At 44.3% G+C, this 26,649-nt stretch overlaps 1 protein-coding gene across 1 annotated transcript in view; it reads left to right on the plus strand.

The window, feature by feature from the left end:
* Positions 1 to 26,649, plus strand: part of LOC126278586 (protein piccolo-like) — a 122,041-nt gene that overhangs the window by 65,701 nt on the left and 29,691 nt on the right. Inside the window, exon 6 of the mRNA XM_049978798.1 lies at positions 20,284 to 20,601. Coding sequence (XP_049834755.1) covers positions 20,284 to 20,601 — 318 coding nt within the window. The remainder of the gene's footprint in view (positions 1 to 20,283; positions 20,602 to 26,649) is intronic.

The following is a 26,649-nucleotide window of genomic DNA, read 5'->3' on the forward strand; positions in this document are numbered from 1 at the left end:
GTTCTCAATGGTACTTCCTGGGCTGCCGATCGAACCGCCCTTCTCCGTTTGTACTGGTCTCCAGTTCTAAACTCGACTATGTATGCTTTGTTTATGCGTCTGCACGCTCATCCGTCTTACGCCGTCTCAACACTATCCACCATAGTGGCATCCGTTTGGCTATGGGTTGCTTCTACACTAGCTGAGTCTGTTCGCTGAAGCTGCTGAACTACCACTGTCCTACCATTGTGGCTTTCTCCTCAGCAGGTATGCATGATGTTTGTCTGCCATACGTGGCCAACCCTCCTATGCGTCCTATGATTATGTTGATCGCCATTATGGGGCTCGTCCCTCCTCTGTTCCTGGAGTCCGCTTTCGCCACTTGCTACGGCGGTTTAACTTCACAGTACCTGCAACACTCCCAGTGGATGTGAACCTTTCACCAACTTGGTTATGTGAAGCGACGCATGTTAACCTTGGCCTTTATCCGCTTCCTAAGGGCACTAGACCAGCCTTGGTCTATAGGCTCCAGTTCCACAGCCTTCGCATGAAACATCGTGGTAGTACCTTTGTCTATGCTGATGCCTCCCGGACTGGCTATGGGGTCGAGAGTGCCTTCTTAATTGGCAATCGTGTCTTTCGATATCGGTTTCTGCCAAACTGCTCAGTACTTACAGCGGAGCTCTTCGCCTTCTATCAGGCCACGGAGTACATCCGGCGACGCAGCCTTTCCAATTGTTCTTTGCTCTGACTCTGTGCCCTCCAGTCTGTCCTCTGTATGCTGCTCATCCCTTAGTGCAGCGGATCCAGGAAAACTGTCACTTGCTCACTCTTGGTGGAGCCAATGTCATGTTTCTGTGGATTCCTGATGTCGGTCTGCCAGGAAACGAGGCTGCTGACGCTGCTGCCATGGCTGCAGTCCTCATACCTCAGCCCGCGGGTACCTATATTCCCTCCGAGGACTTCTGCGTAAACTTCCGTCAGGTGGTGGTGTCCCTTCACGGGAATAATCTTCGGCTTTTTAAGCATCTCCCAGCGCCTTGGACGACCTTCTTTCGGCCCTCCTGTCGGAAGGAGATTATTTTAACTCGGCTGCGTATTGTACACTTTCAGTAAGGAACATAACACGAATGAAATTTTCAGAACTAGAGAAAATCCAAACTAATATAATGAGAAACGTCGTGTTGCTAAGAGTGTCTGCAGTAAGATTAGTACTAGAAAAGAAAAAAAATTGGGAGAAATTGAACAGCTAGGAGAAGCAAGTACGTGAAAGGTACCAAAAGATTAAAGGACAGGCTGGGTTTCAAGCCAAAAGAAATATATGCAGAAATAAAGGGGATTTGATAGGGGAGATTAATAAAATACTCGACAGATGGTCAGTATTCATTCCAAGAGTTACTGAGCCCAGAAGTAGGATTAGAAGAGGAACTGGTGGAAATAAGTTATGGACCAGAACCCATACTTGAGGAAGTGATAAAAGCCCTTAAGACATTAAAAAATAATAGGACACCTGGAGGTAAGATACAGGCGGATCTTCTCAAATATTGTGGAAAACATTGTGGAAAGAAATACATAAACTAATACTGAACATGTAGCAGGAGGAGAGCATGCCAATGGAGTGGAAAACTGTCCCATACATCAAAAGCAGATAAATTGCCAGAATTATCAAGGAATATCCCTGCTAAACACTGTATATATGTGTTCTCCAGGATCCTGACTCGGCCACTTACTCCCTATGTGGAAGAGAGAATTAGAGAGTATTAGAGTGGATTTAGAAGAAATATATCAACAATTGACCAAATATTCACATTACGCATACTACTTGAAAATTCTTTATGAACATCAAATAAACGTACATCAGCTGTACATCGATTTTCAACAAGCCTATGATAGTGTCTCAAGAGTGACATTGCCAAATGTGATGGAAGAGGCAGGAACACCCAGTAAGCTTGTTAAACTTACGATGACCCTCAGTGAAAGCAACTGCAAAGTAAAAATACAGGGTGAAATCTCTAGAGAAAAGGAAGTGAAAAAGGGACTGAGGCAAGATGACTATCTCCTCACTGCTATTCAACCTCTGCGTAGAAAAAGTAGTCAGATAGAGGAGGAACCATTTTTAATCGTTCACTGCAGTACCTGCCCTATGCAGATAGTCGCAGATACTCGCACGAAACACAGCTATGCTGGCCAATGCCTATCAACTTGAGAGAGGTGCAAGGGAAATTGGCCTGTTAGTCAAGGTCGTGAAGACCATTACATGGCAATGACCAACCAGGGAAACCTACCAAATCTCAGGATAGGCGACAAGGAATCCGAAAGCATGAGACTTAAAGTACCTCTGAGCGACTACCACCTCGCTGCTGATGTTATTTATCTCTGTGAAAGCTAGAATAGTAGCAGGCAACAGACGCTACGTGCCGCACTAGCCATCCTTAGCTCACTTCTGTTTTGTAAATGGTTTTAGATTTTCGTGATAGGCCAGTTATGTATGGTGACGAGACATAGACCAAGACTGCAAATAGGGAAAGGATCTTTAGCATTTGGGAGAGGGGTTCTGCGTAAAATATACGGCCCACTATACGATCAAGGAGGTTGATGCATCCATACGAAAGGATAATTAAAACTTTTTCAAGAACCTGACATTGTCACTATCATTAAAATAAGACTGCGATGCGCAGGACACATGGTCAGAATGGAGGCAGACAAAACATGGAAGATCTTTGATGGAAAGGCTGGAGGCAGAGGACGGAAGGGACGTCCCTTAAAGACATGAAAGGACGGAATTGAAGAGATGGAAAAAACTGGGTGTCAGAGGATGGAGAGTCATGGAGCGGATAGAATGTCAGGACGTTCTGATGCAGGTCAAGGCTCTCAAAGGAGTATAGAGCGGAGTAGTGGTAGTAGTCAGTGCCTTTTTAGCCATTGTCATTTCCTAAGTGGCGCTACCGCACCAATTTGTACACATTGAGCCCAAATTCTCCCCCTTCGTGCTGGAATGCCCCTTTTTTTAACAATTTACGTTCCATCTTGGGCTTGCCGTCTGATTTATCAGCTGTTTTAGCAAATGAGGCGTGTGCTGTCGATCGCCTTTTACTTTCTATCCGCCCAAGCAATATGGCGAAGGTCATTTGATTTTTAGTATTGTACATCCACGTGCTTGTTTTTAGCTGTCTCCTATTCTGTCCGTTGGGAATGACGATTATTTGTTAAACTCCTCTTTTCGTGTTCATGGTTTTGACCAGGGCACGTATGACCCTATTTTTTTGCGTCATAAAGCAAAGAAATACAAAAGACTCCCCCAGGATGGAACTCAAAATCACCAGCATACCTATACCCACTCTGCTCGTCGAGATTTAACAGAAAAATCGGATGTGTCCCACAGACGTGCCCCCTGTGCTCGTTCACGGGTTACCAACGCAGATTAATGGCCCATAAATGGCCCGCTGCCAAGGCCACGTTATACACGAGCGACAAACAGAGCGCTTGCGGCAGCTACACGGAACACGACCGCAGGTACAGCTACGGAAGTGTCCCAGGTTGGCGACATCTGGAGCGCTGCTCACCTTCCGCTAAAAAATGGCGACGTTTGAATTTGAACTTGACTGAATCTTGTCAGTGCTGATCACAGCGACAGTGAAGTCTTGTAGGCGAGTTGCTGGAGTGGATGCGCCGACTATGAAATACTTACTGGCTGATTTTCAGAAAACTGTTGGTGACAACTTGATTCATTCCCGTCCTGCAGCTTGATACCGTCACTGTACATAGAACTGAATTTCTTTCCATTACTTGACATCACTGCTCTGCACGAAAATAAATAAATGATCGCTCTAAGTTGCGTTTGCTGGCGTAAAAGCGCAGTGCATAGCCTTGGCGTGCAGTTAAAATTTATATCATTCATTATTAGGTATGAAATGTAGCCAATATTCTATTTAAAGTCTCGACATTTTGGACTGTTCTTGGTAGGACAGATCTCCGCACTAAATTTAGACCCTGCGCACTAGATACGGTGGCGCCCAAATCACTTATATTTCATAAACTGTTAGACGTGGAAACGTTGCTTCTTATGAATGCAACATGCAAAGGAAATGTATTTTGTACTACGATCAATACTAGAAACACTTTCGTTAAATGTTATATGGAGCCCTTTCACTCCACTCTAAATTACGGAAATAGTTCTTTTCCAAATTTTGAGCCAAACGGTGGGTGAAAAGTGGATAGACGCTGTATCAGGTTGACCACCGCGAGGGCTACTTTTGCTAACAAATACTTACTTAATTAATTAATTAGGGAAATCAACAAACAACTCAGGTCAGCAGAAAATCAAAAATTTTAACAGGTGCTGCTGCTATGTAAATGAATTCTTACTTTCTCTTCATGGCCTAGCTACTTTTCACATAAAGATTAATTGGTGAGATATTTGTCAAAGAGGCTCCCTTCAAATGGATTACTGACGCAAAGAAATTACCATTGCTGCGAGCCGGCATCAGTATGAAACGTTGGAAACTTGCGGCAGACCAGGATTCGAACCACTCCCTCCGGCCTACTGCCCAGATGCGGTGACAGACTACGTCCAAACACGGCTTTCACGTTTGCTGCGCGGACTAACGCAGCACGCCTCCCGTCACACCCAGCGTCCCAACTTACTCACACACTGCTAATGCAGTGCTTCTTGCCCATTATTTTCATTACTCGCGGCATTTCAACGATTACCGTAATACAGGATGGTGTGTGTCAGCTCTGAAGAGCTCATTGGCCATCGTCGCCTTAATTAAATACGTCTCGTCTCTGGTCTTTCGGACAAGTCAGAGAGAAGACTCCACATAAATTACTGAATTTACGATGTGGCGAAAACAGAAGACGCTTGAAGCCAAAGTAAGTCTGTGGCATCATCCTTTCAGGATAAAACAGCGAAATAAAAAGTAAAAAATCGCTCAAATGTTTTGTGAAATGATTTGTTCAATAGAAGTAAAATATATATTTGACATAGGTTTGAACGATGCCCAGAATAATGTAGGGCAAATGAGGATCATTGGATGTTCCTCTGACATACTTCTTTTGGGTTCAGACAAGTAATTTACAGTTCAAGCAAGCTACTTAGATCAAGAGAAAACTATACATAAACATTGATGTTGAATTGTTGCCAGCAATCAGATATCAGTAACATTTCTTGATTGTTCAGTGTGTTATTAGGGATTTAATGTGATGTACTCAGATGTATTCCCACTGAAACATAAAGTACTTAAGCAAGACCTACAGAAACACATTTAGAGATGCAGCGCAGACTGTGTACGTAAGGCTTACTAAATGCAACAAGTGACAGGACCATAGTCGAATAAAACAAGACACGCAATGACGCAATGAATAGTCGGACACTACTGTGGAGCCATGGACGCCTCGATAATACAGGCTGCCGCACGAAATGTTATCATTTCGTTTTTGATTATAAACTGTCAATACAATCTGAAACTAACATATAATGCAATGAAGAGCCGTCCATGGAGACTTGTTCTAACTCAGCACATGCTCAATATGTCCATTTCGTTTCCTAACTTCTTTCAAACGAACACTGAAGCTAGTGATTACCCTACGGCACACATGTCTTCCGTAATTTCACTGCAAGCTTGAAGAATGTCTTCTGAGCTCCATTAAATCACGTGGACGTTTCGGGAAAATTTCTTCCTTTAGGTACCCCCAAAGTAAGTCACACGGATTGAGGTCTGGACTATTGGGGGCCAATTTTGTCCGTCATTGAAGCGACCTGGAAACCAGAGTGAAATGATCTGCATTTCGAAATGCTCGTGTAAAAACTCCAACACAGTGTTTGCAGTATGTGACCTTGCTCAATCTTGTATGAATCACTGCGTGTTGAAGGGCAAGGCGGTAGCAATAATCTGTGGAATGAAGCTACTGCGAAGCATGCTCAAATAACGCTCGCTGTTTAGTTTCTTCAATGAAAAAGGGTCCAATAAATCCGTGACTGAAAATTGCTGCCCAAGATGTAATCCACAGAGCATAATGTTGTCGTTCATGAAGCACTTGTGGGTTTTCAGTGGCCCAAAAGCGTACATTTTAACTACACCGTCTAAATGAAAATGCGCCTCGTCTGAAAACCAAGCGTTGAGTTTCTTTCCTATTCTCTGCCCACTGAGCAAACAGTATCTGCTGCTTGTGTTCTTCAGTGAGCTTCTGTGCACAGGTCATCTTGTATGGGTGTATATGGAGATCACTTTTAAGAATGCGTTGAACGGAGCGTCTGGATATTCCCAGTTGCACTGCAGCCTTTCTACACGATTTCCCGGGACTTCTCTGTACAGAAACTCGTACCGCTTGTTCTCCGGCGAACAAACAGGCTTAGGCCGAGGTCGCTTTGCTTCAAATACTGTTCCTTCCGGCACAAATTTATCGAACAACTTGTGGATGGCCCTCTTGCAAGGGACCCATTGTGTGTTATTGTTGTCGAAAACGCCTCTGAATCACAAGAAGGCTTTTCGTTTCATGAAAAAGGAACACAATTGACCATCGTTGTTGTCAGTCTTCAATTTTCAGCCATTGCTGCTTACTAGTTTCCTAGCGGCAGTATCGTGAATTACACGTAATTTCGTAACTCATTTGTTTTTCTAAGCTCTGCTGGTACTACTGTAGAGATCTCGGCGGGGTATCTAATGTGCGTCGTAAATTGTGAAACAATTGGTAACACATTTCGTGTGCCACCCCGTACTTGGTCACTCTGTATTTCAGATAATCACTCTCTTTAACCCTCTGCGGGTCCGTGGGCTAGTATAGAACTAAGGTATTAGTGCGTGTCGTAAGAGGCGACTAAAAGGAGTGTCTCACGTTTAGGCCTTTATGTTCTGTTCCCCTGCAGGGTTTGGCCTACATTTTCAAAATTTTCCCGAAGAGCGAGCCAATTGTGGAAGGGCGCCTTACGTGGTGCATCGTGTCAATCGTGCATTGAGATCTTCAGCCCACTTTCGTCGCAGCATTGCGGTCCTGCCCATTCTCCATCTCTTGGGCGAGGACACCTTCCTGGGTGCGTTTTCCACCATGCACTGTGCAGTGTTGCTTTCTGCGCAGACGATGACTGGACTTGTTTGCACCTCATTTCCTGCACAGTAGACAGTCCGTTGTGGTGGGGCCGTCATCTACCCTGTTCGTTGTAGCCCCCTGACAACACAGGGATCGCTCTGCTGATGCCTGTGCCGTTAACTCCCCACGTATGCCGAGGAGGAGATGCCTGTGACCCCAGGTATGAAGATTTCCGGCAGTGGCCATCCTGCCAGGTGGCCTTTGCTGCAGCTGGGTGGCGCCCGTGGTAGAGCCCCTGGTCAGAGTGGGTGGCATCAGGGCGGATGACACGCCATGAGTAGCAGTATGTCATCTTTTGCTGGTGCTCCACAACCAGCCGTCTCTAAGCAGGCAGAGACCAACTTCGATGATAAGAAATATGACCCCCAATCTTTCTACTCCCTGGCCGCACCATGGGAGGAACGCCAGCCTATGGATGGCAGTGAAGCTTATTCACCCCAGTACCTCGTATGTACGGGAGTTGATGGCGAATCTTTCATGTACATGAAGCCAGAGTTTTTTGTGGAGCATTAGGAGAAAAGGTTTGGGGAGGCAGAGGGCTTGAACAGAATGCGCTCTGGGTTTATTTTGATAGAAACAGCATCCTCTGCCCAGTCACAGGCATTACTCGCTTGTGCCAAGTTAGTGATGTCTGTTACAATCACTCCTCATAAGAGCTTAAATATGGTCCATGGTATTACATTCCACAGGGACCTTCTTTTGCAGTCTGACGACGAGCTGCACACCAATTTAAAGGACGAGGTGTTCATTTTGTCTGGTGCGTCCATCGGGGTCCGAGGGATAACGAGGTTTCCACCGGTGCCTTCATCTTCGCCTTAGAAGGTGATAAATTGGCAGAAAAAGTTAAGGTGATGGTCTACCGCTGTGACGTCAAGCCATGTATCCCTCCCCCAATGTGGTGCTTAGTGCTGAAAGTTTGGCCATATCTCTTATTGCTGTACTTTGTCACCACCTGTAGAGATTGTTGACGTCAATCACATCCCAAGACTCGTTGTGCCCCGCCTCCCATCTGTGTCAACTGCGGAGAGCATCATTCACCTTATGTACGTCTGTAGGCTTTCGTGACCGTTGTCACTGAAGTTACAATCTTCTGGGTTATTAGGCCACGTCATGTTTCTTCTAAAACGATCGACGTTTCGACCACTCTGCTGGAATCTTAGATCTCCTGGTGTCCACTATTGCTAGAACACTGTCAGACAAGTGTCGTGTCGTCCTCTTATAAAAGAGTTCCCATGCGTTCGTGCTGGAGAAGTGATAGTATTGGTTAAAATACATATGGCTACCATTGGTGAGCCATAGTCATAGGCTAATATTCCCGCTCTGATGCAGGAGGGGCGTTGTTAACTCATCTCCTGTGGATGCCATTGGCGGCCCATCGTCATTGGGCAGAAAGACACTATTCCACACTTCTTCTGGAGAATGGTTATTGGTTGAAATTCCTGCTACCGCTATTGGCTGGTCATCATTGGCCAGATTCGAAACGGACAGATCAAGAGGGGGAATGTTTACCCAAAATATAATTGTCCGCCGAGGTGACTTGCAGCGCGTTGTTTCCTACTCACACACCACGGCCACGTATTGACTTCCTTGATAGCTGGACGTACGATGTCGGAAGCCTATAGCCGTCCCCTCTATTGAATTTAGATGCCTTCTTAGAAATTTCAACCGCTTCTCGGATCTTTCTTCTATAAATGTTTACTTAGCCAGTACACGTAAGTTATTAAAATCGATGTCAGAGCCGCAGTTTATATGTACCGCATGGGCTGTTCGTGTTCCTTAATGCGTTCGACAGTTCTTCCCTTTTCGCCTATATATACTTTGCCGCAGCCACATGTTACTTGATAGACGCCTTCATTGTGGAGGCAATCAAGTGCATCCGTTTTTCATCGGAAAGATTCTTTGTTTTGACTAAAAAAAATTATGAATACCATTTTTCTTTAAAAATTCTGCGGTGAGTGACCCCAGAAACGAACGGTAACCTGACGGAGTGAGAAGCCGGTTCCTCGTCATTCTTACTAGCGGTATAAATATTCAACCTAAAAGCCCTGTCAATTGAATAACTATCATACCCATTTGCCTTCAGTGTCATTAAAAAGTTCAACTGCGATTCAGAGTTGTCGTCATCGCTGATAGGGAAGGCACTTGAAGACTGAGTACTGCTTGCTTCTGGGCTGGGTGGTGGTGCGAAGTGGCATCTAAATACCTGTTTGTGTTAGTCGGCTTTCTGTACACTGTTACCTAGTGTTAACAGATCTTATGTATACTAACACATCTAGCAACGGGAGACCGACCTCACTCTCAACCTCCAAGGTAAATTTGATTTTTGGATGAATCCCATTTGAGAAATTGTGGAACGCATGTTCTCCTTCGCCGTGAGGCCATGTAACAAATGTATCGTCCACATAGCGAAGCTAGCAAGGCGGCATCAAAGGAGCACTACTTAAAGCCTGTTACTCAAAATGTTCCATAAAAACATCAGCTGCAACTGGCGAAATGGATGAGCCCATAGCAAGGCCGTCAGACTGTTCATAGAATTCACCATTGTATTTAAAATAGCTCGAACGAAGGCATAATTCAATTAGGTCACAAATACCTGGAGCAACATTCTCCATTGTAATCTGATGCTGGGACGTTAGTAAATGACGTCACATCGAAGCTAACAAGAATGTCACCCGCAGATATCTTCAGAGTACGTACAATTTCTAAAAAATGTTTGACCTTCTATAAAAGTATTTGTTTTACCACCTAGATGTCTGTTTACCAGATAATTCGGCGAGTATATCCCACTGACTATAGGCCTCAAAGGAACAGATACTATGTCCATACACTGTGAGTGAGACAGGTATTCGAGGTGTTCGATTCCAGACTGGACAGCTCTATTACCAAGAATCTATCAGGTTTCTCACTTTCCGAACGATTCTTTTCGTCAGATCGATTTTTTAACTTGAGATACGCAGGATCAGCTAGTAGTTGTTCCATCTTCCTGTAAGTATTCACAGCGTCAAAAACAGTAACATGCCCATTATCCGATTTTGTTAAAACGATGAATTCGTTTCTTATGATTTATACAAATGATATCCTCTCCTGCGCCAATGTATTGCTTTTCGGAGGTTTCGATTTCCGTAGAACTCTAGACACGTCGTCTTCGGCCTGCACCTTCTGAAGACGAAACAAGTATGCTTCGACGGCACTTAGGATTTCTTCAGCAGATATTCTCTTCGGTGTAGTTCGGAAATTCAGACCTTTGCCCAGAACTGAAACAGCTGCTCCATCGAGTACTTGCGATGAAAGATTCACCACTACTCACTTCTGATCCACAGTACCGTCTTCCTTCTGAACTTTAACCTCTAACGTCTCGAACTTCACTTTTTGCTTCATAGCACTGAAATCCGAAAACCTTGTTGAATGATCAAAAGTTATTCCACTTTATCCCAGTCCTGGGGTGAGAGAGTTGGCGCCGGTGAAAAATGCATATCAATTAAAACAGATTTTCTGGATTCTTTCACGGAGAAGTGCTTGGCTGGCCCTTCAGAAGATTCTCCTGGCTTTCACTGTCTGCACATGATGCCCAATTCCAACGATTCTGGGAATAACATCATTACCACGGCACCGGGATAGAAAGGCCAAATCGCTCAGTAATTTACCTCTTCTGTGAAGATGGTGGTATAAACCGCTTGCCCATACAAGCGTCTTATGGAAGTCTACCGACTTTCGTGGCCGTTGTCACTGAAGTTAAAATCTTCTGGGTTATTAGGCCGCGTCATGTTTTTTCTCCCCGCCATCAAGGAAGTAAATACGCGGCCGCGGTGTGAGCGGCATAAACAACGCGCTGCGAGTCACCTCGGCGGACAGTAATATTTTCGGTAAACATTCCCCCTCTTGCTCTGTCCGTTTCGAAACTAGCCAATGATAACGACCAACCAATAGCGGTAGCAGGAATTTCAACCAAAAACACTTCTTCAGCATAAGTGTAGAATCGTGCCTTTCTGTCCAATGAGGATGGGCCACCATTGGTATCCACAGATCAGCTAGTAACGCCCCTCCTGCATCAGAGCGGGAATATTAGCCAAAGACTGGCCCACCAATGGTAGCCATATGAATCTTAACCAGTACTATCACTCCTCCAGTACGAACGCCTGAAAACTCCCCGTTTATAAGCGGACGCGTCACTCGTCTGACAGTGTTCTAGCAGTATTGGACACAAGAAGATCCTCAGGAAGAAGCCAGCAGAGGGGTCGAAACGTGGATTTTAGAAGAAACATGACGAGACCTAGTAACCCAGAAGATTTTAACTTCGTCATTCACCTTGCTTTCCAGACTGCAGGATTTTACAGAAAGAAGAAAATCATGGAATTTAGAACCTGGACAGACTTACACTGAGGCTAAGAGGAAATTCGAGCACCTACATCCTGTGGCTGTGACCTCATACCCCGCCGCTACAAGAACAGTTGCCGCCAATCAGTTCCTCGGATTCCTGTCGCATCTCAGAACTGGGAGACTAACCTGCCCCTTGACGGTAGGGGCACTTCCCTCCCTGTTGCTCCCACACCACCTACTTCGGGAGCAACACCCCAACCATTCAGGACTTCAGACCCCACTTCTGAGCCAGAGAAGAGTAATGTTTCGGCTCCTCTTGCTAGGAAGGGGTCCCTGGGGTCACTCCCTTCCCACTTTGTTGGTGGCAAAGATATCAGCCAGTGGCTGAAGAGCCCAAAAGCAACTGGTCGTCCTCAGTCCTGGACATTGAATCAGTGAAGTCCTCCCAGCCAGGGAAACCAAAGTAACAGCGCAAGAAATCGAAAACGACTAATAACAAAGAACTTGTGATGGCACCCACACCACCGTTACCTACAAGCTGTGTGTCTGAGGATATGGAGATTCTGGCGTCTGTTGAGGTCCTGGATCTCGCTGGATTCTCAGACACAATGGATATAGACTGCTCAGGCAATAGATCGGTGGCACCAGGTGACCTTGAAGCTTAAACTGCCTCGATCAATGTTCCATGCCTTCCCAGTCTGTCATCATCCTCCAGTGGAATCGCGGCGGTTTCTTCCACCGCCTGGCTGAGCTACGTTAACTCTTAAGTTTTACACTTGCTTTCTGCATTTCCCTCCAGGAAACTTGGTTCCTGCCTTCCTGAGCTACAAGGGATATTGCATGAACCGTAGCGGCTGTTATAGTGTAGTGTTGGATGGAGTTCATGTCCTAAACTCGCTCTGTGGTGAAACTGTGGCCCTTCAAGCCCCCTCTTGAAGCTGGTTGTCAGAATACAAAAGATGGGGAAAATAACTGCAATATATACCTTTCTACAGATAGTGCAGTACCCCTGAACGTATTATCTGCACTGATTGATCAACTCCCTAAACGTTTGTTACTTCTGGGAGGTTTTAACACCCATAACCCCCTGGTGGGGTGACACTGTGCTTACTGAGAGAGGCACAGATGTCTAAACTATACTCTGTTCTACCTCTGCCTCTTAAATACTGGGGCTGCCACACATTTCAGTGCAGCACATGGTAGTTAATTGGCCATTGATCTACCCATCTGCAGCCCAGGACTTTTCCCATTTATCCACTGGAGACCACATAACGACCTGTGTGGTAGTGACCACTTCCCCATCTTCCTGTCACTGCCCCAGCGTCATGCCCATAGTCGCCTGCCCAGATGGGATTTAAACAAGGCGTACTTCGAAACTTCCCCTCTGATGCCCTGTTGACTCCACCACATGGTAACATCGATGTGATGGTTGAGCAGATGACTACCAAAAATGTTTCTGCTGCAAAAAATGAGATTCCTCGCTCTTTAGGGTGCCCCCAGCGAAAGACAGTCCCTTGTGGTTGCCGGAAGTCCCCACGGCAAATAATGAGCGTCGGCAATCACTACAGCGACATAAGCGACACTATTCCCTAGAGCATATGATGGCCTTTCAGCGGCTACGTGACCATGTACGCCAGTTCATAAAATGACGGGAACAGGAGTGCTGTAACGACCGTAACAGTCCGTAACGACCATTCGGTGCCATACGTCTCCTTCCCAAGTCTGTAAAATAGAAGACTTCTTTATTGGTGTACCAGACCCCCAACAGGTGTCGCTGGCGTTACCATCAATGCTGTGATATGTCCCGGCGCAAACGCGATTGCCGAGCACTTTGGTGAGTACTATGCTCTAGCTTCTGCGTCAGAAACCTCTCCTCCTCCTCCCCCCCCCCCCCCCCCCCAGGGTTTTGCACCCTCAAATGGCGGATGGAAAGTCCTCTCGTTCTCTGCACGTCACAGTGAATTCTAGAACGCCCCATTTGCTGAGTGGGAGCCCCCTCAGCGATCTTGCACATAACCCTGACACAGCTACTGGGCCATATGGGATGAACAGTCAGATGATTAAACATCTCTGGACTGACCAAAAGACACATCTCTTCATTTTCACCCAGATCTGGTGCGGTGGCGTCTTTCCGTCGCAATGGTGGGAGAGCACCATCATTCCGGTGCTCAAGCCCGGTGAAAACCCGTTTGATGTGGATAGCTATCGACCCATCAGCCTCACCCATGTACTTTGTAAGCTGCTGGGAGGTATGCTGTATTCACGGTTGGCTGGGTCCTGGAGTCACGTGGCCTACTGGCCCCATGTCAGGGTGGCTTCCACCAGGGTCGCTCTACCACAGATAATCTTGTGTCCCTCGAGTCTGTCATCTGAACAGCCTTTTCCAGATAATTAAGAAAAATCCGCCTCGATTGCACAAACTACCTGGTGTTTACCTAGGTTTCATCGTGGGTAACAACGCCTTCTTCAGAACAAATATAAAACAGCTAGCCTAAATAGGCATAGTCAAAGACTAAAATCAACACCTACAGCGGCAAGACCCCCAAGAACTTTTTTTTACAAATACACTGTACATATGTACCAAGTCAGTAATATTACTTATCTCAACCCTGTGCGTGCTGCCTCACGCCAACTAACGTGCGATGGTCTCTAGTTGGGCAAGGCAGCACACACATGTACCGTGTATTTGTAAAAAAAAAATTCATGGGTGTCTTGCCGCTGTAGGTGTTTTCGCCTTTGACCATGCCTATTTAGCTGTTTTATATTTGTTTTGAAGGTGGCGTGGTTACCCACGCTGAAGCCTAGGTAAACACCAGGTAGGTTGTGCAATCGAGGCGTATTTTTCATAATTATTTCGATGCTTAAGATTGCTGACGCGCTACAATGCTGAAAGCCTTTTCCAGACTCCAACTCCTTGTTGCTGTTTTTTGATCCATGCATAGTGTATAACACCTGGCGACACCATATCCTTGGCGCATTATACGGGTGGGGTCTCAAAGGCCCGCTCCCGATTTTTATCCAGGATTTCCTATCGCTCCGTACCTACCGTGTCTCTATTTTTAGTGGCCATTAACGGTCTAGCAGCAGGTGTAGGGCAGTCCATCTCACCCTATCTGTATGCAGAGGACTTCTGAATTTCGTACTGCTCCACAGGTATTGTTGTTGAGCGGCCCCTACAGGGAGCCATCAACAAAGCCCATCATGGGCTCTAACCCACAGTTCCCAGTTTTCAGCCGCGAAGTCGTGTTATGCACTTTCGTCAGCGTCGTGCCTTCATCCAGAATCATAACATTACCTTCATGACGATCCACTCACGCTAATTGAGACACGGATTCTTAGGACTGATTTTCGACACCCAATTGCCTCGGCTACCTCCCCTTCGTCAGCTTCAGGTTAAGCGGAAGTGCTGGAAGCGCGTGGACATAAAGAACAGCAATTCATCGCTGAACACAGTGCTACATTACTCTGTAGTCAATGGCAGGTGGTAATGTGGAGAGGTTATCTGTGCTCTTGGTAGTGAGATATGGTGGAATGGAACCTTGAATAAGAGCACACCTGTCGTCACATTCAAAAGCAGTAAAACTCTGGACTGGTGTTATCTGCATGCCCACAGATCTGGATATTGCAAGATTCGAGCAACTGGCCAAATGGATACCCCTATGAGACATCTTTGTCAACTTCGCCTCCCCCCTTCCCCCACTGAAAAGGAGCAGCTGTGTCTTCCAGTGATCAGTCACCATAAGCAGCTATTCATTTTTCTTACATACACCATACCTCAGCTGGTAAACACGAGTAAACAGTGCACTGTGTTAGGAGCCCTGCCTGTCGTAGAACTGCAGCTCTAATAGCGCACGTACTATACACACCACCTCCAGGTGTGCAAGAATTTCCACCGACGTCAGAGCATGTTTCATGGCTGGTCCACTTTCTCAGGCACTGTAACTGAGAGAGAACATATGAAGTACTTTCAGTAAAGTCCGCAGTTTCCCATTAAAAAAAACATTAACTTCAGAAATTACATTCAGTGTACAAACTGAAGTGTCATGCTGCTTCTGTAGTGTGCCACAATGACAGATGTAGTTTCGGTTCTCAGACGTCCAGAAAAAATTCCATCCAAATTTTTCGACTTCATGTAATTAAGCTACATCGCAATTTGACATAACAAACATTGAGAACAATTAATATAGGTGGTGTGCTACGCACAAAATATTTTTCATTTTGTGTGCCACACTGTTACCGAGAAACTGAAATCTGACATTTTATGGAATGTGTAAGCAATGTATCGAATGCCAACAATCAGGCAGGGTATGAAATTCATCTCACTGAATACTCGGCCTAGACTTTTAATAGAACGCTGCTTGTAAACTACTGGCCATTAAAATTGCTACACCACGAAGATGACGTGCTACAGACGTGAAACTTAACTGACAGGAAGAAGATACTGGGATATGCAAATGATTAGTTTTTCAGAGGATTCACACAAGGTTGGCGCCGCTGGCGACACCTACGTGCTCACATGAGGAAAGTTTCCAACCGATTTTTCATACACAAACAGCATTTGACCGGCGTTGCCTGGTGAAACGTCCTCGTGATGCCTCGTGCAAGGAGGCCAAATGCGTACCATCACGTTCCCGACTTTGATAAAGGTCGGATTGTAGCCTAAAGCGACTGTGGTTTATCGTATCGTGACATTGCTGCTTGCGTTGGTCGAGGTCCAACGACTGTCAGCAGAATATGGAATCGGTGGGTTCAGGAGGGCAATACGGAACGCTATGCTCGATCCCAACAGCCTCGTATCACTAGCAGTCAAGATGACAGGCATCTTATCCGCATGGCTGTAACGGATCGTGCAGCCACGTCTCGATCCCTGAGTCAACAGATGAGGACGTTTGCAAGACGACAACCATCTGCACGAACAGTTAGACGTCGTTTGCAGCAGCATGGACTATCAGCTCGAAGACCATGGCTGAGGTTACCCTTGACGCTGCATCACACACAGGAGCGCCTGCGGTGGTGTAGTCAACGACGAACCTGGGTGCACGAATGGCAAGTCATCTCTTCGGATGAATACAGGTTCTGTTTACAGCATCATGATAGTCGCATCCGTGTTTGGCGACATCGCAGTGAACGTGCATTAAGAGCGTGTATCCGTCATCGCCGTACTGGCTTATATCCCGGCGTGATTGAAGGGGGTGCCATTGGTTACGCGTCTGGGTCACCTCTTGTTCGCTTTGACGTCACTTTGAACAGTGGACGTTACATTTCAGGTGTGTTACGACCCGTGGCTCTACCCTACATTCGATCCCTGCGAACCCTACATTCCAGCAGGATAATGCACGACCGCATGTAGCAGGTCCTGTACGGGCCTTTCTGGATACATAAAATGTGAAAATGTTAGAATGCTGCCCTGGCCAGCACATGCTCCAGATCTCGCACCAATTGAAAATGTCTGGTCAATAGGGGCCGAGCAACTGGCTCGTCACAATACGCCAGTCACGACTATCGATGAAGTGTGGTATCGTGTTGAAGCTGCATGGGCAGCTGTACCTCTAGACGCCATCCAAGCTGTGTTTGACTCAATGCCCAGGCGTATCAGAGGCGTTATTACGGCCAGAGGTGGTTGTTCTGGGTACTGATTACTCAGGATCTTTGCTCCCAAATTGCGTGAAAATGTAATCACATGTCAGTTCTAGTAAATTTGTCCAATGAATACCCGTTTATCATCTACATTTCGTCTTGGTGTAGAAATTTTGATGGCCAGTAGTGTATTTAAGGCAGAGTTTAAAAGAAATCTAATTTGACGTTTAAAAGATCCCCAGACATTACTGTCTCCATTTCAATGGAGTTAGGTTGGAGTTAAGTTCTGTCAATCAGCTGTAATGAACGCTGCATGAGACAGTGAAGACGTTAAGCAATACCGCGTGTAGTGTAAGGATGTCGAGATGGACAAAGTATATCTCAGATCAGTTGAAATACAGCAGTTCACGAAGACTGCAAAAGGATTTGTATAAAGTGGAATATGAAGAGGTTCATATGTTTGTGCTTAAAAGTAGTTCTTATGAATTAAAGATAGCATTTCCATTACCCTTGCTGCAATAAATAAATCGTAAAATATGTACAGGTTTGAGTTATACGAAAATTGAAGTGTAGGTTGAGTTATCTTTTAGCAAGCATTTATAGTAAACGTTTAACTTTTCAGTTATTACATGTTACATTGTTAAAACTGTTAAAATAATAAATATATTTAGGATAAGCCAGTTTCCAGACAAACTGTGGTAACTTTCTACATAAATATTTTCATTTTGTGATTTTATAGTCTCCCTGTGCCAGTTCAGAAAACACCTAGCCATTTTATTACTTTCCCAGAAAAATATTACACGTTGGCAAAAACTTTGTAGCTGTTGTGTACGATGGTCAGAAACAGCCTGAAACGTTAGTAAGACCCATTGGGGTGCTCAGCCATAAAGAAAAAGTGAAGTTCATCCATTTCAGAGGTAATTAGCAGTGAAAGTGTTGATTACGTTCCCCAAAACGGAACAAGTGACGGAAGAACTGGATGTAGGACAGTAAAGCAAAAGGCTTAACAGTGCATTAAGCCAAAATCGTTGCTATGAGAGCGGACACTAATTGCATAGTCATGGCGCTTGAATTAGGGCACGCAGTTACCACTTATCTCACTGGGTAGCTTAGATGCTATGTTGTTGTTGTGGTCTTCAGTCCTGAGACTGGTTTGATGGAGCTCTCCATGCTACTCTATCCTGTGCAAGCTTCATCTCCCAGTATTTACTGCAACCTACATACTTCTGTAGCTGCTCAGTGTATTCATCTCTCGGTCTACGATTTTTACCCTCCACGATGCCCTCCAGTACTAAATTGGTGATCCCTTGATGCCTCAGAACATGTCCTACTAACCGATTCCTTGTTCTAGTCAAGTTGTACCACAAACTCTTCTCCCCAATTCTATTCAATTAGTTATGTGGTCTACCCATCTAATCTTCAGCGTTCTTCTGTAGCACCACATTTCGAAAGCTTCTATTCTCTTCTTGTCCAAACTATTTATCGTCCATGTTTCACTTCTATACATGGCTACACTCCCTACAAATACTTTCAGAAAAGACTTCCTGACACTTAAATCTATACTCGATGTTAACAAATTTCTCTTCTTCAGAAACGCTTTCCTTGCCATTGCCATTCTCCATTTTATATCCTCCCTACTTCGACCATCAGTTATTTTACTCCCGAAAAAGCAAAACTCCTTTACTACTTTAAGTGTCTCACTTCACCCGACTTAATTAAACTACGTTCCATTATCCTCGTTTTTCTTTTGTTGATGTTCATCTTATATCCTCCTTTCAAGACACTGTCCATTCCGTTCAAATGCTCTTCCAAGTCCTTTATCTCTGACAGAATTAAAATGTCACTGGCGAACCTCAAAGTTTTTATTTCTTCTCCATGGATTTTAATACCTACTCCGAACTTTTCTTTTTTCTTTACTGCTTGCTCAATATACAGATTGAATAACATTGGGGAGAGGATACAACCTTGTCTCACTCTCTTCTCAACCACTGCTTCGCTTTCGTGCCCCTCGATTCTTCAAACTGCTGTCTGCTTTCTGTACAAATTAATAGCGTTTCGCCCCTTGTATTTCAGCCCTGCCACCTTCAGAATATGAAAGAGTATTCCAGTCAACCTTCGATGCTATAGTTCAATTCTTTTATCTTGGCCGTTCGCGCATACCCGCCCAGACGCGGGAGATTGCTGCGTTGCCAGTTGTACGCGCCAAGAGAAGCAGCGCCATAGTATAGTTCGCAAACTTACGTTTAGGGGGTGCGCGCAGTTTATGAAGTTTAATAACCCCGGTCGCATTAACCCTTTCGCTGAGACGGAGACGTGCGCCCCGCTTTCCGCGATGTGCGCGGTTTTGTCATCATTGCACTTCGCGCCTGTGCAGACACATGATGTTTAGACTGCTTTGAGACACTGTCATTGGATTTCACAAAAACTATTTGGCACAAAAATGATTTTACACATCTTCTTGACTAATACCTTCCCCCCATAAGTGACTTAATTTTGTTTAGAGTTTGCAGAGGTAAAAGTCCATAGCGTATACTTTCTGTACAGTCGATTTTAGTTGCCACTAGAAATTTCAAAAAATTACATTCAAACAAATAAAATTCAGGAAGACACTTAATATTTTCTTTATTAAGAAAATCTAAGCACCGAACAAGGTTTGAACTCGCTCAGCAGCCATACCATTACGCTACTGCAGCTCATCAATCAATATATCTCCCAGAGGACTTTAAAATGTCACGCAAAATACCGACACACACTGTTGGTATGATTATGAATTAGTCACGTTTCGTCGAAGTACAATACGAAATAATCACCGCTGTTCTTTATTGCGAAAAAGCGGTTAGTGAGAATGATACGAACACCTTTCCTTGCTATTGACTGAATTAGGCTTAGTGCTTGTTTGGCTTTATTAATTAATAGAATATGAAGCAATTGGTATACTTCTTCCAAACTTTCTATAAAAAGTCTGCTATCAAGACATTGCTTTTGTTTAATTACTTTATTTATGACTTAACGTTTCTAAAACTGAAGACACTCGTCTGTGCTCTGCACTGCAGTCGATCTCTGGCAACGTCGTTCTCTGTTCATTGGCTGACTGTTTTTTGTGACGTCAGATGCGCAGAACGAACCTAAACTCGGCCGCCGTCATAAATGACGCGCACTTTAGTTAACTTGAAAATGGCGCAACGTATGGAAATTCTTTTTTTAGCTCTCAGCACGACCTACACTCTTACTTCCTTCTCAGACAGTTTCTGACTAGCCTGCGTGTTTCCTGGTCCTAGATATGATTCTCCACTTTGGCAGTGACGGGTCCGGTCTTCTGCACAGGAGCCACGCCGTGGAGAGCCCCTTGCAGGACGCAGTGAAGAAGCGCCTCCTGCAGACCGGGCGCCCGCTGCTGGGTCGGCAGCTGTCCACCCCGGAGAGCTGCTGCAGCCCGGCCAGCGAGGGCCAGGAGGGCACCGACGACGACGGCGGCAGCTCGCGCGACTTGTCGCTCCAGGAGGAGTCCTCGGGGGACACGCGCGACGTGAGGGGCCGCCTCGGAGAGCTGAGGCTCGCCTCGCCCGCGCCGCAGCCGACCGACGCGCAGCCCGAGGCGGCCTCCCCAGACACCGGCGGCGGCGACGTCGGGCCAGCCACCAGGTGGGTCCAGGGGGTGGCGACGCGGTCTGACTCGCGGCCGGCGCGCACGTGAGTGGGGGTGGGGGAGGGTGGGCGGAGGAGACAGCGGCGCGGTCGCCGTCAAATATCTGGTGCAAGGTACAGCCACAGCCATCGGTTGTACAATCAGCTTCATTCCTTACCATTTTCCATTTTTACACCGATCACTGGAAGACTAAGCAACAAAAACACACAAGATGTACAGTAGAAGAGAGGTGCCCATTATGCGATCGTTCCTTAATATGAGACATCCAAACATGTTAGGGATTGCACTCTGGTGGAGAGTTTCGTAAACACGCCTACTGCGTGCCAGGCGACCACACAGCTAGTAGGACGCCATATTTGAGCCGGACACAGTACGTGGAGGCTGGTACAAAGTTTCTTGTTTGGAGTTTTTGCGACATCGCCGTTGAGACAATATTTCAGCTTAAAGGTGAGTGAATATAACTGTACTTTTGTTATTTGTAATGGTATTACCTATAATTGTTGGCAATTAGGTTCATTTTCCAACGAACATTGTTAGTAAGTGCGTGATTCTTTGTGTAAGATGACGAAATTCCTTATATGAGATAGTGTGGGGATCCAAATGCTCGACAGTGTCGCATATTACGATACCTATCGCTTATTCGGGGAATCGTTCTCACTATTTTTTATATGTAATTTACGCAATACTATCATGAGAACAATATTTCATCATTCCTTGTAGTAAAATTTTGGCAACTCCGTTTATTTTAAATAGATTAAATTATTATAAAGAGGGATTACTTTGACTAGTCTCATGATCAGAAATTGGAATGTTTTCTGGAACTTGATGGACGGTGCACCTGCAGGATCAATATCAGCTTGTCATCCAAATGGCTGGACACTCACGTTTTCACTCAGTGGTTAGGTCATTTTGTGAGTCATGTAAAGCCATCTTCAAATGACCCTGTCATTTTGATTTTTGATTGGCGTTATTCCCCACAAAGAATCTCGATGTCTTAGATAAAACACTTTAAAACAATGTTAATATTGTATGTTTGCCACCTCACTAAAAGCATAAAATGCAGCCACTTCACGTCTGATTTATGGGGCCTTTGAAAACCTATGCCCAAGAGATAAAAACGTGGTTGGCAAGTAACCCAGGTCGTGTTATCACCGCATTATTAATATCAGTTATTTAGGGCACCTTACAACCGAGCAGCAACAATGGAAGCGTCTGTGAATGCCTTCAGAAAAACAGGTCTCATCCCATGCAACAGAAACACCTTTAGGGAACATGAATTTTCAATTCATCGCCGTGCTAACGCTCTTAAAGGAAGAGATGCCAGAATCGAAAATGAAACTACTGATGGCGATGGTAAAGCTGTCAGCCCTGCAGACATCAGACCTCTCCCACACGTCGCAAAACCAAACATAGCGTTCGTGCACTACTGAGTCACTAACTTCAACTCCTTATTTGAAGCAACTGCAAGAATCTAAACAGAAGAAATCAGAGGCTGAAGCTGAGAAAGCAGAGAGAATGTTATTTGGGGAGAAGAGTGGAAAATCTTCAAATTGTAGACCTAAAGCAGAAGAATCGTCTAGTGACTCGGCATCCGATGTCCATCTCGATGACAGTGGGGATTCAGGCAGCAGTGATGACGATGACGCAGTGTGTTCTGTACTGGGCGCCTTTCTGAAGGAAAACACGGGGAGAAAGGGGCACAATGCACGAAATGTTATCGCTGGGCTCATGAAGATTGCGGTGTCGCAGAAGACAATTTTGTTTGCCCCAGATGTCGTAAATATAAACTTAAGTAGTGTGAAATGAGTGAAGGATAGCAGAAATGAATGAACATGTAAAAATTGTATATCCATATGTCATTATGTAATAAAATAAAGCAAGATGTTATTACTGTCTCATATTAGGAAACCTTGATCTCATTTCTACGAAATGCCTTTTTGTGATGATTTAATAACTACTCTGAGAGATTACTGCAAATACGATAATTGTATGATAAAATTAAATAAAAGATCTTATTACCATCATAAAAAATACAATAGCACTTACCTTTAGGTCTTTCAAATGGGTTTACAAGTGTCTCATTAGGCACCTATCCACTATACACAGACGAAAATAACGCAAAATATAGGCACTGTGCCTGTGGACTTGAAAATAATTTGGTACTTACAAACCATTACATCAGACGAATGGAAAAATGCATACTATTCACACATGATTCACTAGCAAATCAAATGTCCCACAGTGCTATGTAAAATGTAATTCAATTTTAATAAACGTTTTTGGATCAGTGATTAAAATTATTTTTAAAGGTTTACTACAAAATTGAATTCTGTACATCTAAAACTAAAATTTACAGTTCAAATGAAAATCAAAAACATTAACTATTTGGATCTCGCTATAGCCAATAACAATGGCAAACATTGCTATTGCTTCGCCATTTACAGAAAATTTAAACCTACTGAAGTTATCATGAATGCTAGGTCATGTCATCTTGAAAAATAAAAAAGATTTTTTAAGTCAATGATCCGTCTTGAAGAAAATGAAATTAAAACAAACAACTATTCTAAAACTGATTGCGAAGACTAATTCTTTTGATATACTGGGTGACCAAAAAGCCAGTATAAATTTGAAAACTTAATAAATCACGGAATATTGTAGAGCGAGGAGATAAAAATTGACACACACGCTTGGAATGACATGGTGTTTTATTAGAACCAACCACATTGCCTGACGCGTGAAAGATCTCTCGCGCGCGGCGTTTGGTGATGACCGTGTGCTCAGCCGACACTTTAGTCATGCTTGGCCTCCCAGGTCCCCAGAGCTCAGTCCATGCGATTATTGCCTTTGGGGTTACCTGAAGTCGCAAGTGTATCGTGATCGACCGACATTTTTAGGGATGGTGAAAGAAAACATCCGACGCCAATACCTCACCATAACTCCGGACATGCTTTACAGTGCTGATAACAATATTATTCCTCGACTATAGCTATTCTTGAGGAATGATGGACATATTGAGCATTCCCTGTAAAGAACATAATCTTTGCTTTGTCTTAATTTGTTATGAAGTTATTGCTATTCAGATCAGATAAAGCGCCATCTGTAGAACATTTTTGAATTTTTGTTTTTTTTTGGTTCTAATAAAACCCCATGTAACTCCAACGTGTCAATTTGTACCTCTGTCTACATTATTCCATGATTTATACAGTTTTCATACTTACTTTTCGATCACACAGTACGTCAAGTTGACATTATGTTTAATAAAATGCGACAATCACTAAGTACACCACTAATAGGAGCTCATAGATACACAAAAATGACCTACATGGGGAACATATCAGATCAATAATCTGTTTAAGAATTCTGAATAACAATGGTATTTGGAACTAAGAATACTTTGCGAAATAAATTAAGGCATACCGTAGGTAATGGTAACGATAGATTTCTCAGATCAGAGGTTTACAAGATCCAATGTGGTGATTGTAGAAAATTATACATTGGCCAAACAGACCGGAGCTTTACTACATGATATAAAGTACATACATCAGGTACTGCTCGAGCAAAATCACTCTGGCCAACACACAATTTTTAATAAGCTTGCTGAAGGGACGGTACAACAGAATTTGCAAGTCCTTCATTACGCTAATAAAGGCTTATTATTAAATATTTTGGGGGAGATAGATATATGCCCATTATAAGAGATGAACTGTCAGTGATTCTCAATGAAGTTAGATTTTTGTGAAAAACATTGATCTATTGCACGAAGTTCTATGAACACACGTACTCCTTTGTTCAGAAAATCATAGGACCCAGTTCCATCCATGGCAGAATTGTACCTTAGAACAGTACGTAAATATTTAGTTTTAAACTTCCAACTAGCAGTATTACAAAATGACTCCATTTTTAATCAGTTTTATGAGATTTTAATGAGACAGACTGAATATAACGTAGATGTATATTTGCAGTCGAGTCGTAACTCACATATCGATATGCCACAATGCCAAAGACCTACACAACATCGTTGATTTTGAAACCATTGTGGTAATACTACCTTGTCCCATAGAGGACACACTGACTATACGTCATCTGTACAGTTATTTTCAAGCTTTTGATATTTTATACAACATTTAAGTAATTCCATGGTTGTGAAGAGATATTATAGATAACTATTTTTGTTATTATTGTACTTTGTTTTTTTTACGGTTTGACGATTATGTGACCCCATTATTATACTGACTGGTTGATGTGAGGTGGAGGGAGAAGAGGTAGACGGAGCATCTTTGCACTTTAGCGTATGCTCGTCACTTGCTGGTACCACTTCACATCACAGCAGCTGAGAAGAGTGCTCCACCTACCATCTTCGAAGGTGCCTTGGGTATAACACGTCTTGTTGTATTTTATCCTCATAAGCATTTTGTCTTATTTTATTGTAAATCTAGTAAAGTTTCCATTACTTTCTAAATTGCAGGTCTGTTAATGGTCATGTGATATGACCGAAACCGGTCACCTACGTTCTTGAAACATACGTGGTGTGATTAAGACTAAATTTGAAAAACAAATTTTAAATGTAATTCAGCCAATGTGGTAAATGAGTGGTTATGTAAACATTGGTAATTACCATGTCATAAAAGGCACATGTAACCTAAGATCACCAGTGTGTCCAATCTCAGAAGAAAAGACTTGAAGGATCTGTAATGCAGTCATTAGAAGAAATAAGCAAAACTGATGAGCAAAACTTTGGCAACATGTTGTGATCACCACTAAATGGTACACACTGTGGTAGAAGAGCAAGCTCTGATGACACTTCTAAGGCTGTACTGTGTGCTGTTCGTAAACTGTAGCTTGTTGCCAATGTTCTACTCGCCTGAGCCCTTTTGCTCTGAGCTGTTTCTCTGGCTTGCATATGAAGCTCACTCATGCTGGTGGTCATATGTCTTCAATACTTACTTCACAAGGAAAGATCTAGTGCAATGCAGAGGTACAACCTCAAAATGTTATCTTTCCTGACTTCGTCGCAGGAACATCATGGTAACAGAAAAGTAGAGGCATACTCCCACAAATACCTGTATTGTGCAAGGACAGAGGAAGATTCTTTTTGGCCATACAGCCTAAAATCTATGAAAACAATATAAAGGGAAAGTTGGAGACACCTAAAAAATGAATGGGTCACTTCAAATTGAAACAGCATCCCCCACCCAGTCATGGACGTTCCTTGCTTGTCACAAACTGGATGATCTGGTGACTCACTCCACATAAACGTCTAAACCTGGTTCGAAGCACTCTTCATAGAGTCGACCCCCTTAGATGAGCTATTCTCCAAATTTGAGAGCAGGGTGTGAACTTTATCCATCGTATCCACAGGGACCAGTTTTTTCCTTTAACCGCAACCACCAGGCAACCATCTATTAGTTCACGAGTGTCCACGATGTGTCAACTGTTACCACAAATCTGAGCCTTTAGTAATAAATAATCCTAACGAAATAGGGCATCATGACAAACTGCGATTAGTGCCCACACATTCATAAAGAATAGGCCCCCTGCGGGTCCAGGGGTTAGAATAGGCCTGAGGTATTCTTCCCTGTAGTATGAGCCGACTAAAAGGAGTGCGTTTCCCATCGTACACTATGCAGTGTCTATTTCTGCGTCAATGACCAAGGACTTCTCTGCACCTCATATCCAGCACGGTAGCCAGTCCGTTGTGGTGGGGCTGTATCCCCTGACAACACAGGGATCGCTCTGCTGATGCCTGCACCATTAACTCCCGACGTACGCCAAGGGGTAGATGCCCATCCCCCTGGGGCATCGGGACTCCCAGCAATGATCATTCTGCCAGGTGACCTTAGCTGCTGCTGGGTCGCGCCCATGGGGAGGGGCCCCTGGTCAGAGTGGGTGGCATCAGGGTGGATGACACGTGATGAACCATACATCATCTGTAACTCGTCAAACACTAGCAGTCTCTAAGCGATCCCAAGCTCAATTCAACGCACAGAAGTAAGACCCCAAATCGTTCCCCTCCCTGGCCACACCATGGGAGGAACGTCAGGCTA

Source organism: Schistocerca gregaria, chromosome 6 (assembly GCF_023897955.1).
Source record: "Schistocerca gregaria isolate iqSchGreg1 chromosome 6, iqSchGreg1.2, whole genome shotgun sequence".
NCBI classification, from domain to species: domain Eukaryota; kingdom Metazoa; phylum Arthropoda; class Insecta; order Orthoptera; family Acrididae; genus Schistocerca; species Schistocerca gregaria.